The sequence below is a fragment of the Tachypleus tridentatus genome, chromosome 3 (genome assembly GCF_004210375.1).
Source record: "Tachypleus tridentatus isolate NWPU-2018 chromosome 3, ASM421037v1, whole genome shotgun sequence".
NCBI lineage: Eukaryota > Metazoa > Arthropoda > Merostomata > Xiphosura > Limulidae > Tachypleus > Tachypleus tridentatus.
Genome location: NC_134827.1, coordinates 68,570,082 through 68,587,163, shown reverse-complemented (window position 1 = coordinate 68,587,163; position 17,082 = coordinate 68,570,082). Strand labels below are relative to the sequence as shown.

Sequence of the window (17,082 nt, the reverse complement as noted above, 5' to 3'; positions counted from 1 at the left end):
GATGTTACATATTTGGAGAATGCCCACACTGTATTTACCAAGATTGTAATTACACGATTCATATGTGGAAATTACTGGTCGTTATGGACAATCTGGTTTATGAGATTTGGGGATGCAGTATATTTATGGTGTGCGCGAGTCGGTTTTGCGTTGGTAGGAATAAAGTGTTCATGAAATTGTGTTGGCTTTTTTCATTTTTATTAGTATTTTATTTAGTTGCGTTTCGTGAGTCTTTGTTCGATTTGCGTGTGTTGGTTTAAATCTGTTTGTGTCTGATAGGATGTTCTTCATTTTTTGGATGTATTCATTCATGTTCATTATGACTACTGCGTTTCCTTTATCCGCATTTAGGATTTCAATGTTTTTGTCTTATTTTAGGTTTCTAATGGTATTAATGTCTATTTTGTAAGGTTATTTTTTTAGTTTTCTGTTTTGTGAAATTATGTTGATGGTTTTATGAGAAAATTCTTTGAAAAAATCATTTAAGATGTTTCTGGAAAATATAAATATTTAATTTTTTCTGGGAAGTTTGGCTGTTGGATGTCAATAGAATTGTCAAAATTGTCTTCTTTCTGTTAGTTGTTTTTGTTTTCTGTAGAATGTATCGTAAGTCTCCTGACTCGGTCTTTTAAACATGTTTTAATTTCTAAGGTTGGAATGTACTTAGGTGCTATTGTGAAGTTGAGTCCTTTGTTAAGTAGATTTATCTCGTCTCTATTTAATTGTCGATCAAATCTGTTAATTATATCAAAGGTGTGTCGTGTTGGTGTCTTTTCTGTTGTTTACATCTTAGTTTTTCTAGTTTTTTGTTGTGGCAGATCTTTTTATCCCTGTCGTTCCTAGTGTTGATTTGGTTTATGTTTCATTGTACAAGTCCATAAATCTCTGGTTTAATGCAGCATGTCAGTTGATGATCTAGGTTCATTTTTTGTCTCTGTAGATCATGTAGTTCTTTGTAATTAGTGTTCAACATGGCTTTAAGTACTTTTTCCTGTAAATTTTGGATAATAATTGGAGAAAAGTAGAAAAATGGAAACCATATTCAAAGAACACAAAAAGTCATCTTCACAAGTTTTCAAACACTGTAAATCAAATAAACACAACAATAAAAAACACCCAAATACTAAATAAAGAAACAAACATAAACAAATGCAAAATTAAAAAAGCCTTACTCATACAACAACTCATGTCCAAAATAAACCAACACAAAGGAACACCTTTATACCTATATTAATATATAATCAAACATCTAACCACGCTCTCTACCTTCCTGCACTCAATTACACAACTGCCTTCAAACATGTGGTTAGCTATCGGTCAGTTACCTCTTTCTTTGTGAACCTGATGATGACCGAAAAAGGTAAAAACATTGTTCACTCCTCTGCATAGAGCTTTCTCTACCCATAGCAGCCATTTTTACATAAATATTTTTCAAAAGACTTGAAGCAAATTTTAATTATAACTCACCAGGATGACTAATGGGTAGTTCAAACAGCAGCACTAGTCACCTGAAGTTGGCCTTTCTAGTCCTGGTTTCAAGTTATTTGATGTTATGGACATTTTCTAATTTCAAATTGAACTAGATGTGCTTTGAATTCTTAAAAGGAATTCACATTAAAAAACATTTTAACTTATAAATTAAAAAACTTAAATAGCATTAAAAAGTTTAATGGCCTTTAAAAAATTAAAAACATTTCTAAGATTGGCAGTGTCACCATCATCAATAACACTATCTAACATTACAGATAAACCTTGGGATAGAACGTGTTTAAAAGGGTGCCATCGTTGAGAGTTATAATGATGGCAAGACAGTAAAATGTGGCTTATTCTGACCCGAGTGTGACACATACAACAAACTGGTGCATCAGTCCCAGATAAAAGAAAATTAAAAAAACCTGTGACCAATATGTAGTCTACTTAGAACAACTTCCTCTTTCCGATCCATATGGATGCAAGACAGGCAAAGTCCAATAGAGGGTTTTATTTGGAAAAGCTTGTTTTCACCTTGCTCACTTCAAGTTGACTGCCAACTGGCATGGAGCCAAGCTTCAAATACAGGACCACTGTCCATGTATGAAACAGGCACAGCAATGATAATGCCAGAGCAGACAGATTTAGCTGCAGTGTTGGCAAGCTTGTTCCCACCAGTACCAAACCTAGACAGAAGTAGATTTTAAAGAGAAATGGGCCAGCTGGTTTTGAATACTGGAAAGAACAGGGTGAGAACTAACATGTAGTGATTCCAGGGCCAGTAGAGAACTAAACGAGCCAGTATAAATAGTGCAATTTGAGTAGTGCTTAGCTGCTATGTGATCCAGGGCAAGAGAAATGGTGTACAGTTCAGCAGTGAACACAGAAGCTGTAGAAGGGATTCTGCGAGCAATCACCAAACCACGACAAACCAAGGAAGAACCCACACAGTCACCTAATTTCGAAACATCTGTATAAACAGGAATGGAAGGCTGGTTCAAAAGATGTTCAACAAATAACAGACAGTATTTCCAATTGGGAGTGTCTGCTTTTCTCAGATGACTTAAAGATAGGTCACATTTGGGTACTGAAATAAGCCATGGTGAGAAGGGTTGATGAGTAGATACAGCAGTGTTATTCATACACAGACCCAATTCATCCAACTGCACCTGGATACGAAGGAACAATGGCAGATTGTCTGTTCTGAAAAGATATGGCCCACAAAGAAAGGAGAAAACAATCCCAGGTGGGATGCTTTGGTAAGGAGGAGTTGCAAAGAAGGTTCATGAGACTCTGTGTATAAGCTCTGAACTGGGTAAGTGCGGAAAGCCCCTGGGCAGAGCCGAAGTCTTTGATGATGAACAGGTCCAGTAACTTTAAGGCCGAGGTCCTGGCTAAGCCATGATCCATGATCGAGTTTCGATTGAAGAAGAGCACAATATATCTTTAGCTTAGAATATCGGTTTGCTCCCCAAGTAGTGGAAGAGAGGACAGGGAGGATGTTCAGTGCACTTGCACATTTGACCCACAACTGCTTGATGTGTGGTATAAAGGTCAGCTTAGGTCAAAGATAAGCCCCAAGAACTTTGTCTGAGGAACCACAGGCAGCACAACTTCACAGATACAGCAGTGTTAAAATCAGTTTAGAATACAGGGTGAATACCCCATTGGCAGTGAAAGTGCATGCAAATGGTTTTAAAGAGAGAGAGAAGTTAAAGCCATTTGCTGTGGTCCACTTCAGTAAATGACTGAGAGCAGTCTGTAGCTGCCACTCAATATACCTCATGTTCGACAACTGACATGAGATGTGAAAGTTATCAACATAGAGCCTGTTTGGAACAGCAAGAGATTTTTCAGTGATGGTATTAATCTTTATACTAAAAAATATGACACTCAAAACACAGCCCTGAGGGGCTCCAATTTTCTGTAGAAAAGACCAGTAAAGTGTTAAACCCAAACAAACTTGGAATCTCCTGTCCATTATTTTTAATAAAAATGGGCAAATGGCCACATAATACATATATATGGAGGTCTCGCAAAATGCCACACCTCTATGTTGTATCATAAGCCTTCTCAATGTCAAAGAATATTGATAAGATATTGTCATTCCAGAAAGTCTTCTCTAACTGACAATTCAAGTCGAACCAGGTGGTAAATGGTGGAGCTCTGTTGATGGAACCCACATGGGGTGGGCAAAAGGAAGTTATTTGATTTGAGGGGCCAAACAAGATGAGTATTAACCATCCTCTCCAAGGTCTTACAGAGACAGATCATCAAAGCAATTGGACTGCAGTCTGAAAGAATCTTTGGATCCTTCCCAAGGTTAGACAAAAGTAGGCCAATAGCCTGGCACCAGGCATCAGGAAAAACATTCCTTTCAGATCTGGTTACAAACAATCAGAAGAATAGCAAGAGAAGCAGGAGATAGATGGGGCAGCATTTCATAGTGTACATCATCAGGTCCGACCAATGTACTGCAAGACTAATGAAGGACCAGTTTGAGTTCCACCAGTGTAAATGGACGATTATAGTCACAGAGACAATCAGCTTGAAAGAAAAGAGGTGATCGCTCTGCCAGAGTCTTGATGGCAAAGAAGGTGGAGAAGCAGAAGCACTAGATACCCAGCAAAAGCTTTCACCTAGAGTATTGGTGATGCTCCAGGTATCAGCTACTTTCTGACCATCAGAGAGCAAGATCAAGAGGGTTACAGAATTACACTGCCCATTGACCTTTTGAATCTTGTCCCATGTGACTTTGGAACTGGTGGTAGAAGATATGCTGGTTGTGAGCTTATATAAGAGTCGTTCTGGCTTTGACGTCTTCCCACCAAGCATGTGCACGGGCCTGCTGGAAAGCGATGCAGTATGAGAGTGTGGGATACCTACAAAAAGTATTACAGGCCCATTTTTGAACCTTCCATGCCATGTGGCAGGCAGGTTTCCACCACGGGCAAAGATATCGTGAAACGTGTTGATGTTTCAGGAATAACATGAGCAGCTGCCTGTATAATACAATCAATTACTGCTACCACACAGTCATCTACGGATGGCTTACAGACAATGGCAAGATGAAGTTCTGCGAGAACAGTGAAAAAGGGCCAGTTTACTTGATCCAGCTTACAATGGGGCCCGCAGGTCGGGTGGCATTGCCCACAGCCAGTATCTCTCAAATTAATAGAAAAATTATCACTGCTTCGTGCATTATTGTCAACCCTCCATGAAAACTGGGTGAACAGTAAAGGGGAGTATTGAGAGATAAAGAGCAGTAAAGGACTGACTAGGTGCATGAAAATAAGTATAAGAACCACTGTTGAAAAGAGAAAGGTTGTGATCAGAGAGCATATGCTCTACGAAGCAACCCCTCCCATCAATATTAGCACTTTCCCAGAGGGGATGATGTCCATTAAAATTGCACAGGATTAAAAAGGGAGATGGTAACTGTTCAATGAGAGCATCAAGGTCTGATTGATCATAGGTCTCTCCAGGGGACAGGTAGAGAAAACAAACAGTGATGGTACAATCCAAGAAAACACAGATGGCAATGTTCTCCAAAGATGTGTCAGGTGGCAAAGACTGGGTGGGTACATCCTGATCAATCAACAGTGATGGACGAGTGCATAGAGGAGTGGCCTCCATGCACTCATCCATTACACCCATCATTTCTGTACAGAGAAAAACTGCCAAAAGGTGGCTGTATCAGCAGGTTTCAGAAATGTTTCCCATAAGGAAAGACATACAAGATGGCAGGAAGTAATCAGTGCTTTGATGTCATCCAGGTTAGAACGTAAACCTCAACGGTTCCATTGTATCAAGGTGGCCATTTTTATTTATGTGTAGGCAAATTGGGTGGAGAGCCCTTCTGTTTATGATCACATTTTTTTCTTTACTTTTTGTATTCAAGGAAGGTCTGTTAACCTCCATGGATCCTGCCATGGGTCGAGTAAGCAGGTCTTTGTTTTTGGAAGATGATTCCAGTGACTGAGGACATGAAAGAATGACCATTTTGCATCTTGGGGTGGGAGAAGATGTACTGGAAATAATGCCTGTACCCAGAACCAAAGGAAGTGGATCTTGGGGTTTGCTGGAATGTATGTTAGGAACAGATATGGGTGTTGGCATTGATTCATCAACTTTTTTAATCATGAAGGTCAAAAGATTTTTCATTTGGTTTGAGAATGATTCTTTTGGAGGCACAGGGAGATCCGCCTGCACTCACACTGTAGTAGTGGAATGAAGTACAGCAGCATACGTCCAAAATGAAGTGGTGGACAGCAACTTTCAAGCCTCAGGGTATGTAATGCTTTGAATCATTTTCAAATGCTGCACCTCTTTTTCTGCCAATCATTTAAGTTAAGAACGAAAGTAGGACAGATGATAGCCATTGCAGTTGATGCAACAAGGATCCAATTTACACTCATAGGCATCACAGTCCTTGCCACCACAAGGAGCACACATCAAGGAACAACAACATTATGTCTTCAAGTGACACTGACACTGAAAACATCTGAGAGGGCTTGGAATGTATGGCCGTACCTTGCAATTAAGATAACCTGCCTTGATGGTGGCAGGTGGACACGGTGATGTAAATGTCAGAATGAAGACATTGATGAGCATTATAATTTCATCTTTGTGAGTAGAGATACGTCTAACTGCAGAAATTCCTCTGGTGGAGAAACCAGCGAGAATCTCCGACTCAGGGATGTTTTTCAAACCCCTCTGAATAATAACTCCTCATGACGAATTCAAAGTAGCATGAGGCATAACCTTAAGAGGTATATCCCCAATTGCCTTTGAATGCAACAGGAATTCATTATGTTGAGATGTGGATATTTCCACCAGTGTCACCAGAGTGAAGCTTCTTTACTGACTTTGGATAGCCAGCAAGTCCCTCTAGTTCCTTATGAATGAAAAATGGAGACATATGTTCTAAAGGTTTGTCTGAAAAAGAATGTAATATAAGAAAACGAGGTACAGGTGTTACAGATATTGAAAATTGCAGCTCAGAATCTCTAGAATGTGGTTTTTTCATTATTTAAAATTTTTATTTGGAGGATCCATAATTAAAAAATAATATTTCAGTACCCACTGACCCAACCCACCATAAAGCTCTACAAGGGAATGCACTACAGTACCAAAGAAGGGCACTGCAGCAACACCACAGTTTCATTAGCACTATACCCAAACACCAGCATCAGATAGTGTCCACCTGTTGAAAACATCCAATACTGGTACTTGGTTGACCCTAGCCCAAGTGGACCAGCCGATTAACCCTGGGGGGCCACCCCATGGCTGCTCGTCTACAGGAAGTCAAGGCCAAAGTGGTGTGTTAGGGTTAAACCCCTCAACCACCAGGATTCTCTCTTTCCCTTCACGGGTCACCATGCACAGCAAACACAAAAATGTATGTTTAGATCCAAGAGGAGGTAAACTGAAAGAACATATCCTTCCCTGGGAGGTCCCCTCACCATGTACAGGAATCCACACAGAGGGGTAGTAGATAAGTGGACAATGCAAGTTTACTCAATACATGTCCACTACAGTATGGGAATAAAATTTCATAGCTTAGCAATGCAAGAAACTGCTATGCTATAGATTGGGTTGTCTTTACTGGAAAGAGGTTGGTGAAATGTAGAGGAATATGGAATCAAAAACTGTAACAGCAGTTATGCAATCAACTGAGTGACACTGTCCACAATATAACAACAGATCCTTTCTTCACAAGTATGCCTCTTTCTGAAGCACAACTCCAGAAAGGACTGGCATCTGTGGGGAAGCTCTTCTAAAACAAACTATATATTCCGAATGTTCCAAGAATCAAGTAGTTTCAGTACTGAATTTGGTTTCAAAGACAACATCACTAGTAAGATATGTATCCAAGAGAAGTAAGGCTGTAATTACACTGAGGAAAATACATTATGAACAAAGGAAGAAAAACAGATCAGATGTCATCAAGTACTGTAATGGGACAAAAGGTGGCAACAACTTGGTAGACCAAAGGGCTCGCACACATCCCTGTAGGTGACAATTCAGAATGTAGTCTATGGTCCTTTAGTCCAATGTTCTAGGTGAGATTGGCCTGAATTATTGCTTGCCGTACATGTCAGTGCATCCAGACTAAGGAAAAAGCCTGATACACAAGCAATACTGTAAGGGAAGTGGTCACACAACACATAAAAAACCTGTTCGAAAGAAATCCAATTCTTCCTAAAACTGTCACTGGCTCTATGGAGAAGTGTATTGCGTATTATCCAATGACAGTATTACCCAAAAAAGTGTTTACTGATCTTCAAGGATGGATTGCAAAAGTTCTACAATATGCATAAAATGGAAATGCCATACACACAAAGAGCACAACCATGACGTGTGTGTGTGGCAATTTCCCGCAGTAAAGAAGGCTATTTGAAAAGGCTTTTTTGATACTTTTTTCACTTCATTAAATAGTAAAGAAACAAGTATACAAATGCCTATACCAAAATGTCAATGGTAGGCATTGTTGAAAATACTATGTTTTTAATTCACTACATATGCTTATATGTGGTCTTATAAACAACATTTAACATCTTAAGTAAACAAATTAATGTCATCTTTTCTTGGGCAAAGTATTTTGGGACTGCATATAATCTAAACAGTATTATTAAATAAAAGGATAGTGAATAGAAGTGAAAGGAGACAATCTCATTATCTGTATAATTCTCTGATTAAGCCACATTTGGGGTGATGTGTTCAGAGGAGGGCTACTTGAATGATACTTGAAATGGTAAGGTTGTCATACCAGAAAAGATTAAGATCTTTGAAACAGTTTTGCTTCAAAAATAAAGAATTAGAGAACTGAATAAGATGTTTGAAATTTTTAGTCTCAATATATCACCTTTTTGTACTTAATGGTGAAAATGGTAGACTAGGAAACATAATTAAGAATACATTATGTCTTTGTTCAATTAAGACAATTTTATCTTTCTTATGGGGAAGTTGACATTGAAATTGATTTACACTTGAGTTGTGGTGGAAGCAGTAAATTCAAGGATTTTTGAATGATGAAGACCGGATATACAAGCCACTTACTATAATTTTTTTGTCAGTCCTTGAACAGTGAGCAGATACCAGAGGATTGGAAGTACCTCTTGTTGTCAAGGGAGTTGATTAAGAAACATCCCAGTAATTAGAGACCCATTAATGTTACATCAGTTCTGGGAAAAGTTTTAGAAATTCTATTAAAAGATGCTTTATAAAATAATTTAACAAACTTTAGAATTTTATTGGATAGTCAACATGGTTTTGCTAAAGGAAAATTTTGCCTTACAAATCTTTTGACATTCTTTGAAAAGGTTACTGCTTATGATGAGAGTAAGGATGTAGATTTGATGCATCTGGATTTTCAAAAACTCCTTGCCGAAGTGTCACCATAAAAGGTTTTTAAAATAATGTCTCTAAAGTGTGACAGCCAAGTTAACCAACTGAACAGAAGAGTGTCTGCATGGAAGAAAGCAGAGGACTGTTTCAAATGGAGTTCACTCAAACTGGATTAATGTCACTAGTGGGACACCTTGCAACTGAATCTTAGAACCTCTGCTCTTTCTGATTTACAATTGCATAGAAGGATGAATCAATAAATTACTTAATTTTGCAGATAATACTAAGGTTTTGGTTTTTCTTAAATGTGAAAAGGATGCTAATGATTTACAAATGGATTCAGATAATTTCTGAGTTGGGTAAGTAAATGGCAGATGAGTTTCAATTATAATAAATGCAAGATAATGAATGTGGGTTTTCATAATTTGAATTACAAATATAATTTGGATGGGAAAAACCTCAATAACTTCATGAAGGACAGGAATCTTAGTGTAATGGTCAATCAAGTCTCTAAACTATTCAAATAACATGTTTCTAGTTGTAGGGCAAATAAAATTTTAGGTTGTATCTATAGAAATACTGTATACAAGTCTAAAAGATGTTAAAATTTCATTGTACAGGTCACTGATTAGACCACTTGGAATATTGTGTTCAATCTTGGGCTCCTTACCTCAGGAAAGGCATTGAGAGGCAATAAATTCAGGCAAGTTTAAGAAAGTTTCATAAGTATATGAATGAGATGAGCTTGCTTTAAGTTGTTTTTTTTTAATTATTTTAAAAATCCTTAATTTAGAGGATGGGACAGCCAAGATGTACCACTAATCTCACATTGTTCCATAACATTATGATATGTTACAAAAAGAAAAGCGCCCACAGCATACAGATTATTGGACAAGCTGTTCAGTGAAAATAAGGGAATAGCGAATGCTGTTGAGAGCTGCGTAGATCGGAATTTCGTAGATATTCCTAATTTAAAACATAACGTTGTATTAAGGAAGACAAATAATTCTAACCAGTATTTGGAAATAAGATAATGAATTTGTAGCACCAATTGGAATGGAGTATTTCAATATTAAGAAAATAACTAATATGTGACAAATTTAGAAAACAACTGCCAGAGTACAGGTTATTCAATAAATTACTTGGAAGAGGTGAGGGTGTTGAAGCTGATGTGAGTTGTATCTTATTGAAGCAAAGGAGATCATGCAGGAAAGTATAAAAAATACACTCTATATAGATGGCAATATTCAATAACGTTTGTACAAGGTGAAAATTGTTTTACAAAAAGTAATAGTTGTCACGAGAGATTTTAACTTAAGCATGATTACAGGTACTAATTACAGTTTAACAAAAGAAGTTCTGCACTTCTTATGCTCAATCATCTCACAGTGTATAGTTCTTTGATTTGCAATTCTTTGTACTACAAATCTGCTGAAGAAAAATACAAACTACTGAATCTTGATTTGAAAGTTTCAAGTGGTTTGATGTTTTTGATATATGGCATTAACATACCCCACAGTAGTATCTCCACTTGTACATGAGATAACCTTTTTCTTTTTTATGTCTGTCCCTAATATATCATAAGTATCCTTTAAATATGGAATAACTGCAGGGGGTTTGTCATAATCAAAGTTTACATCCACAAAGTAGAATGTCTTGACTTTCCTTCATGCACTTATTTTACACAAATGAGTAGCTTTTCTTCAAGTCTTAGACCATGCGGCTTTTCTACCATGACACCATAACAGATGTATCTTCAAGGATGTTTCAGAACACCATTATGTAATCAGTTTGACATGGTCTTCACTTCATTAACCAAGGTCAAACTTACATTTTTCATTTCAATTTTTCAAACTGTTTAGAGTGAAAGTCAAGGACTTTATTTGTGGTTTCACTCAAAACTCTGGCTTTGTACAAAAATACACTTAAAAATTATATATCCAACTTATTCACAAATTATATATCCAACTTATTCACACTATAGTGAAATATACAACCCTCATCATCATCACACCTGCTACACTCCATTCATTTAGTTCTTGTTTTTACATTCATTTTTAGTGCATGTAAGTGGCTACTAATGTCATTGTGACTTCTGATTGTAAAAATCTGAATATTAAAAGAGCACACAGTACCCATCATATTCTTCTTTGCACTGGTGAGAACAAATAAATTTGAATAAATCTTTTTTTTTCTTTTACAATATTTAGCCATGGGTATTGCTTTATCCAGTCTTTAGTTTGTTTGTTTGTTTTAAATTTCACACAAAGCTACATAAGGATTATCTCTGCTAGCCATCCCTAATTTAGCAGTGTAAGACTAGAGGGAATACAGTTAGTCATCACCACCTACTGTCAACTTTTAGGTTACTCTTTTACCAACAAATAGTTGTAATGACCATCACATTATAACACTCCCATGGCTAAAATAATAAGAATGTTTGGTGTGACAAAATTTCAGACTTACAACTCTCAGATTACAAGTCGAGCACCCTAACCACCTAGCCATGCCAGGCCCACTTTTAACTGTAATTTCAAAGACTGTATCATCCCCATCTGAAAAACATTACTAAGTTGCATAAGTGTGTCACAACAAGTAGATTAACTGTTGACATTTCAAAATTTAATTTACAACAACAGGTTTTTTTATAATACTGACAAGTTAATGCTGCTCAAAGTTTTCATGGATGAGATTAGTTATTACAACTTACACCGTTACATTATTCCAGAGATAACATAGTATTCTTTTTCCAAGTGATTTACAATGTTATTTTCCAGACAGGCTTGGTTCTGGCTTGAGAAAGTGTTTGCTCGAAATGTTGCCAAGTAAATAAACTCCTATCACAGTTGATATTTCTCTAAAAATATAATTTCTTTATTTCATCACCTTCAGATTTTCCTACTTGTCCAATGCTTTGTTAACCTTTACAAAACATAATAAACCCAGGATTTACTAGTCTGTTTTAAATCTGATAAGGAAGAAGAAGAAAAAGTTTTTTTTATGAGAGCCTGTTCTTCATATGCCAGTTTTAAACTTGATTCTTACCTGTGTGTCTTTTCCATTGTAACATATTTAATTATTTTATCAAGTATGGAATTAAAAACTGAAAAAAATGTGATTGTTTTATGCATTAAATATAAATACACCTTCAAGACTCATTCTGCAATCAGAATTTAAAGGTAGGCATAGATGGCATTAAAGTTTGTTATCCTTAAACAAGGGGAAAAAAAACTGAAGATAAGTAACTATATCATAATGAAGGAGGCTGGAGAAAGTAACTGAGACAAAAAAAAAGGAACATGACAGATCCTCAGCTGTATCATTTTCAATGCTACAAAATGCCAGGAGTAAAACCATCTGGAGAGGTATCAATATGCTCTATGTCATCTTTATACTGAAGATCCCAGATGTCTTGAGCTCAATGACTAGATGTGAGAAAGTCCTTGAATGGTAGAAAACCAATCAGTATGAGACACAATGGAGATATGAACTAAATGACTAATTCTCTCCTGAGAACTTGAACGGCCCAGTGATCAATGTTGAAGATCTCGCACATTGCCATGAACTATCCAAGTTAAGACGACCCAACAGGACCTGACCTTAAAATACAATCACCAATAACATAGTCTGCACTCCACCCTAGACGAGAATACTCACTGGTAAGGTCAGAATTTCCCTTGTGTTCCAATGGGTCATGATACTGAAGCCAAAGATCTGGAAATTTGAATGAAAGATGCAGAAAACTATTCTGTAGCAGACCTTTAGTACATTGTGAGAAGCCAGGATAAAAGGGTAAGAATGGAAATGGGCCATCTCCACTTGAAGTTCCATAAAAATGGGAATACCAGCAAATAGACTATTTAAAAAAAAAAAAAACTGGCTGAGATCCTTTGAAAATTGTGCAGGAGATGTGTGATAAGTCTCAAACAACAGTTGTAAAGATAATAAAAAATGCAAACATATTGTAAATGACAGGTGAATTATGAAAAACTGAGACCGATTAAGGTGAACTGTGGCATCTTGTCTAGATCACTGAATTGGAAGAAGAGAATCTGACCACTGAGAGTTTAAATAAGGGTTCTATTATGCAATGGAAAGCCGAGGTATACAGATCCAATAAATGAGGAGGTCAATCCACAGTAGCACACTTTTCAAATGATCACCAAATCTTCTCCCATGCACAGCAATGCCTCACAAATGAGGAAGGACCAGGTAATCAGACAAATAATTTTCTCCCAGTGTAAGAGAAGGCAATTCTTAAAATAAGAGAAATACTCAAAACACTACAAATTTGGCTTACAATTTGCAAAATAAAAGCTGGAGGTAGAATGTCTATCCAAGGCTCATGATTAACTGTCTGAGCAAAAGAAGGTACTGGAAATATAAGAGTTTGGATTCTCACCAGTTCACCCTTGATCCCCCCCAAACTTGAACTTAGAACCAACAGGGGAAAAACATCAGACTGAATGAGTAGGGCTATACCCTTTTTAACATTTGAAAAATGTCTTCCACAGACTAGCATGATGGTAGAGGAGAATTAGGCAACTCTATGTTTCAAATATGAACAAGTTTTCATATTTTAAAAACATCTCAGAAAATATATAGAAAACATAGTAATAACACCTGAGAGGGACATGCAGTAATCATGCAAGACCATCATACTTTCTACCATTGAAAAAATGTGAATAAGAAGTAATAACAGGGAGCTGAAATCAAGATCTGTTAAAGAGGATGGTACACTGGAAGAGCCACAAAATTAAAATCACCAGGAGCAGTGTAGTGGGTTATAAAGACTGGAGCAAGGTATAATTCTAGAAATGCTTAAATGGGCAAAGAAAAGAAACCTTTTGTTGGAATAAAGCTGAAGCGTATAAGCAGGTGTGTTTTGGAATGTGAGTACTTAATGTACTTTTTGACAACAATCATATTCAAGCTGGAAGGTTCAAAATGTGTTCAAGCTCAGAATATGAGGAAAGTAAAGAATATATTTTTATGCACAGCCTACATGAAAGCTAGGAACTAAATTAATTTTACTACAATAAAAGAAGTTCACTTAGCACTAGCTTTTACTTTTATTTTTTGGCTACTCAAATTTCAGAGTCAGTAGCTAATTTGGCTACTACCTTGTATATGTGAGATACGATCTAGTAAGTGTAATGAATTTGTACTGAAAAACTAAGTTGACAAATCAGAATAACTACATTTATAAGCTTTGAAATCATACCTGATATAAATAAATCTGGTCCAAGGAGTGATTATCACCAGAGATGACATTAACCAGAAAGATACAGAATCCAAGACAAGAGTAGAATATACACTGCATTGTTATCATCTGAGTAATAATCAGAAGTGGATCCCATACTGAATAGCGAAAATGGCCTGCCATTCCTGTGAATATACATATGAAAAACTACAATGAAATTATTTCTTATACTAAAGACAACAGTAAAAAAAAGGTAAAATTTATTCCAATGTTCAAAATTCCAACATAGAGATTTTTGTTAAAAATCACTATTCAGTACTGGTGTATAAACAGAAAATATTGTAACATTTGTATACTGACCAGTTTATTTGCATATATTAGGCATTAACAATTTTCAAGTCCAAGTGGCCCTGGCACCTACTAATTTCTTCCATATCTGGAAATCCAGAACTATTTTCACATTCTTTGATCCCTAAATTCAATTTTTTTTCTAGAATCTTAACAACACTTCCTCCTACTTTTCCACGAATAAAGTACTGTAGTTGCACAACACATTACTAATTTTGTGCCATTTTGTGTTTTTTTCTTTCTATTAACCAATCAATGCATGTGTTTAGACTTGGACAGGGCCAAAAGCAGTTTGTCTAAGCAACACTATCAAGCAGTTGTTGATATATGATTATTAGCATACACTCCTTGCTGGAAAAGTAAATAAATATATATTTTCCAGTACAAACAGTAATGAGATCAGGTTAGGCACACCTAGCTCCTAGATATGAAAATATTTGTCGCAGCCTAATATATGCATCATTTAAGGTTTTTCTAGAACAGGGGTGGGCAAGTTATTTTTCATAGTGGGCACAACTATGGCTAATGAAATCAATGGTGGTCACACTATTTAAAAAAACAAACAAACTAAAAGATGGTAGTTTAATCAAAATAATTGTATTTCAACTAATCTTCAAAGTGAAAATTGATGGGGTTTTCATCAACAAGTCTCGTGAGATTTGGCTTAATATCTATGCTCAATGAGCATCTTAGCTCTGCCTCTAAAGTTATGTCAATAAGCCGTGATCTGTATGTAGACTTGAGAAAATTTAGCATAGAAAATGTTGACTTACACACCCATGTGGATCCAAACATGGAAACTAATTTTGAAATTGCTATCTTTAAATTTGGAAGATGCTCATTTATCAGAATAGTGAACCACATCTCTCTGATAGAACATTTTTGTTTACCTTTTATGTGTTCTACACTTTGCAGAGTTAGCATCTTGCCATCAAATCCACACTTATCCATGGACAAAAAAGATGTAATTTCCTTATAGAAATTTCCCAAGTTAAATTGTACTAGATCATGCAAAAATTCAAATATCAATTTCAAATTTTTAAATTTGGAGAAACATGTTTCAAATTTTTGAGATGGGTTTTTGATCCATATTATATAGAGATCATCCTTAGCATCAGAAAATCATTCTTCTTATTGTTTTCTAGAAAACTATAACTTTGCAAAATCTGTCAAATCATTCTTTTGTAATTGTTTTGCAAAGATGTTTAGCTTCAATTGAAATTCATAAATAGACTGTGATTGCTCTTATTATTGCTCTTCCCTTCCCTGAAGCTTCATATTTAAATTATTCAAGCAAGTCACCATGTCGGACAGAAAGTGTAAATCACACTGCCATGACAAAGTTTCAATTTCAGGGAAATTTTCAACTTACCTTTTCCAACAAGGCACTTTTATTTGAGAAAATAAGGAAGTAAATCATTCCAAGACTTTTCCTCTACTTAACCAGCTTACATTTGCAAAATCAGTAAGATAATCAAAAGTACAATCACTGCTTTTCTTCAAAGACTTAAACTGTAGTTGGATGAGAAAGCTTCAACTTCTAATATAATTCACAATTTTTACAATGATGCAAAATGCAATGGAAAGATGGCAGTGGAGACTTCATGTTATTTTCAATCAAATGCTGCTTCAAAAGTGAATCAAATCCAAGTTCACTCCAGTTGTGGTAGGAGTAGTACTGTCTGTTGTGACAGAAACCAGTTTTTTTAAAATTCAGACTGAATTTTTTCGCTATTTCAAGAAATTTTTCAAAGATGTTTTTTCCATGTTAGAACTCACAATCCACAAAGGCCAAGCATTTCTTCCCTCATTTGAAGATCAGAAGTTACATATTGAAACCAAAATATCAACACTGCAGTGTCACTAACATCTGTTCACTCATCTAGTGCTAAAGAAAAATACAAACAGTCTTAGTTGTTCAAGCAACTGATTTTCTACATCTTTCACTGACTCTAACATTCTGTAGACAATTGTTCTTCAACTTAATTGCAAATTATTTATTTTTTGAATCATAATTCTCCAACAGAGTTTCAATGACCACAATCAATATTTATTTTACTAGTTCAGCATCAGAAAATTATTTTATTTTTTTACCTAGAATTCAAGCTACTTTATAGCTAGCTAATGTAACTAGTTCTATCAATGATGATAATCTTTTTAAGCCTCCATTTTATTCATGAAGTGGTGCTTTCAGACAGCTAATTTCATTCATACAATTTTTGCTATCAACTGGAAATTTTACATCAAATTTGTTGTGAAAACAGTTAAAGTGTTGCTTAAGGTTGTATACTTTATTATTCCTAACAATTTTATTGCAAAAAGACACACTGGCTCATTATTTACTTCAAACACTGCAAATTTCAACTCCCAACTTTCATTAAATTCTTGTTTCACATTTTTCTAGTAGAGACATCAAACTTTAGGATGATCAAGAAATCTCTCTATGGAAAAATACATCAGGATTGGAAATTCAAATAGCAATGAGAACAAAGCACTTGTAGCCTATAGGAGACACGTCAAGTGTGTGGCTTCAAAAACAAAATCCTGTTTACCTCAAAGGAATCAAGAATGAATGTCCATTTGACAAGTGATAGAAGTCACCAACTAGCAGGAGTATCCAAGTGTGAAGAGGATAAGACCTTTCAACTGGAGACCAATTTCCTTAAGCTTCCTACTAACAGCAACACACCCTAGAAATGGGAATCAGAGCA

General features: G+C 36.0%; 1 protein-coding gene across 12 annotated transcripts in view; it reads right to left on the bottom strand.

The window, feature by feature from the left end:
* Positions 1-17,082, bottom strand: part of Sys1 (Sys1 golgi trafficking protein) — a 44,695-nt gene that overhangs the window by 13,591 nt on the left and 14,022 nt on the right. For 9 of the 12 annotated variants that reach the window (XM_076494430.1, XM_076494434.1, XM_076494433.1 and 6 more), the window contains one exon: positions 14,045-14,208. In XM_076494430.1, the coding sequence (XP_076350545.1) occupies positions 14,045-14,208 (164 nt within the window). Of the gene's footprint in view, positions 1-14,044; positions 14,209-15,743; positions 16,260-16,923; positions 17,062-17,082 lie in introns of all 12 variants that reach the window. The other 3 variants (XM_076494437.1, XM_076494439.1, XM_076494435.1) reach the window with 2 other exon arrangements.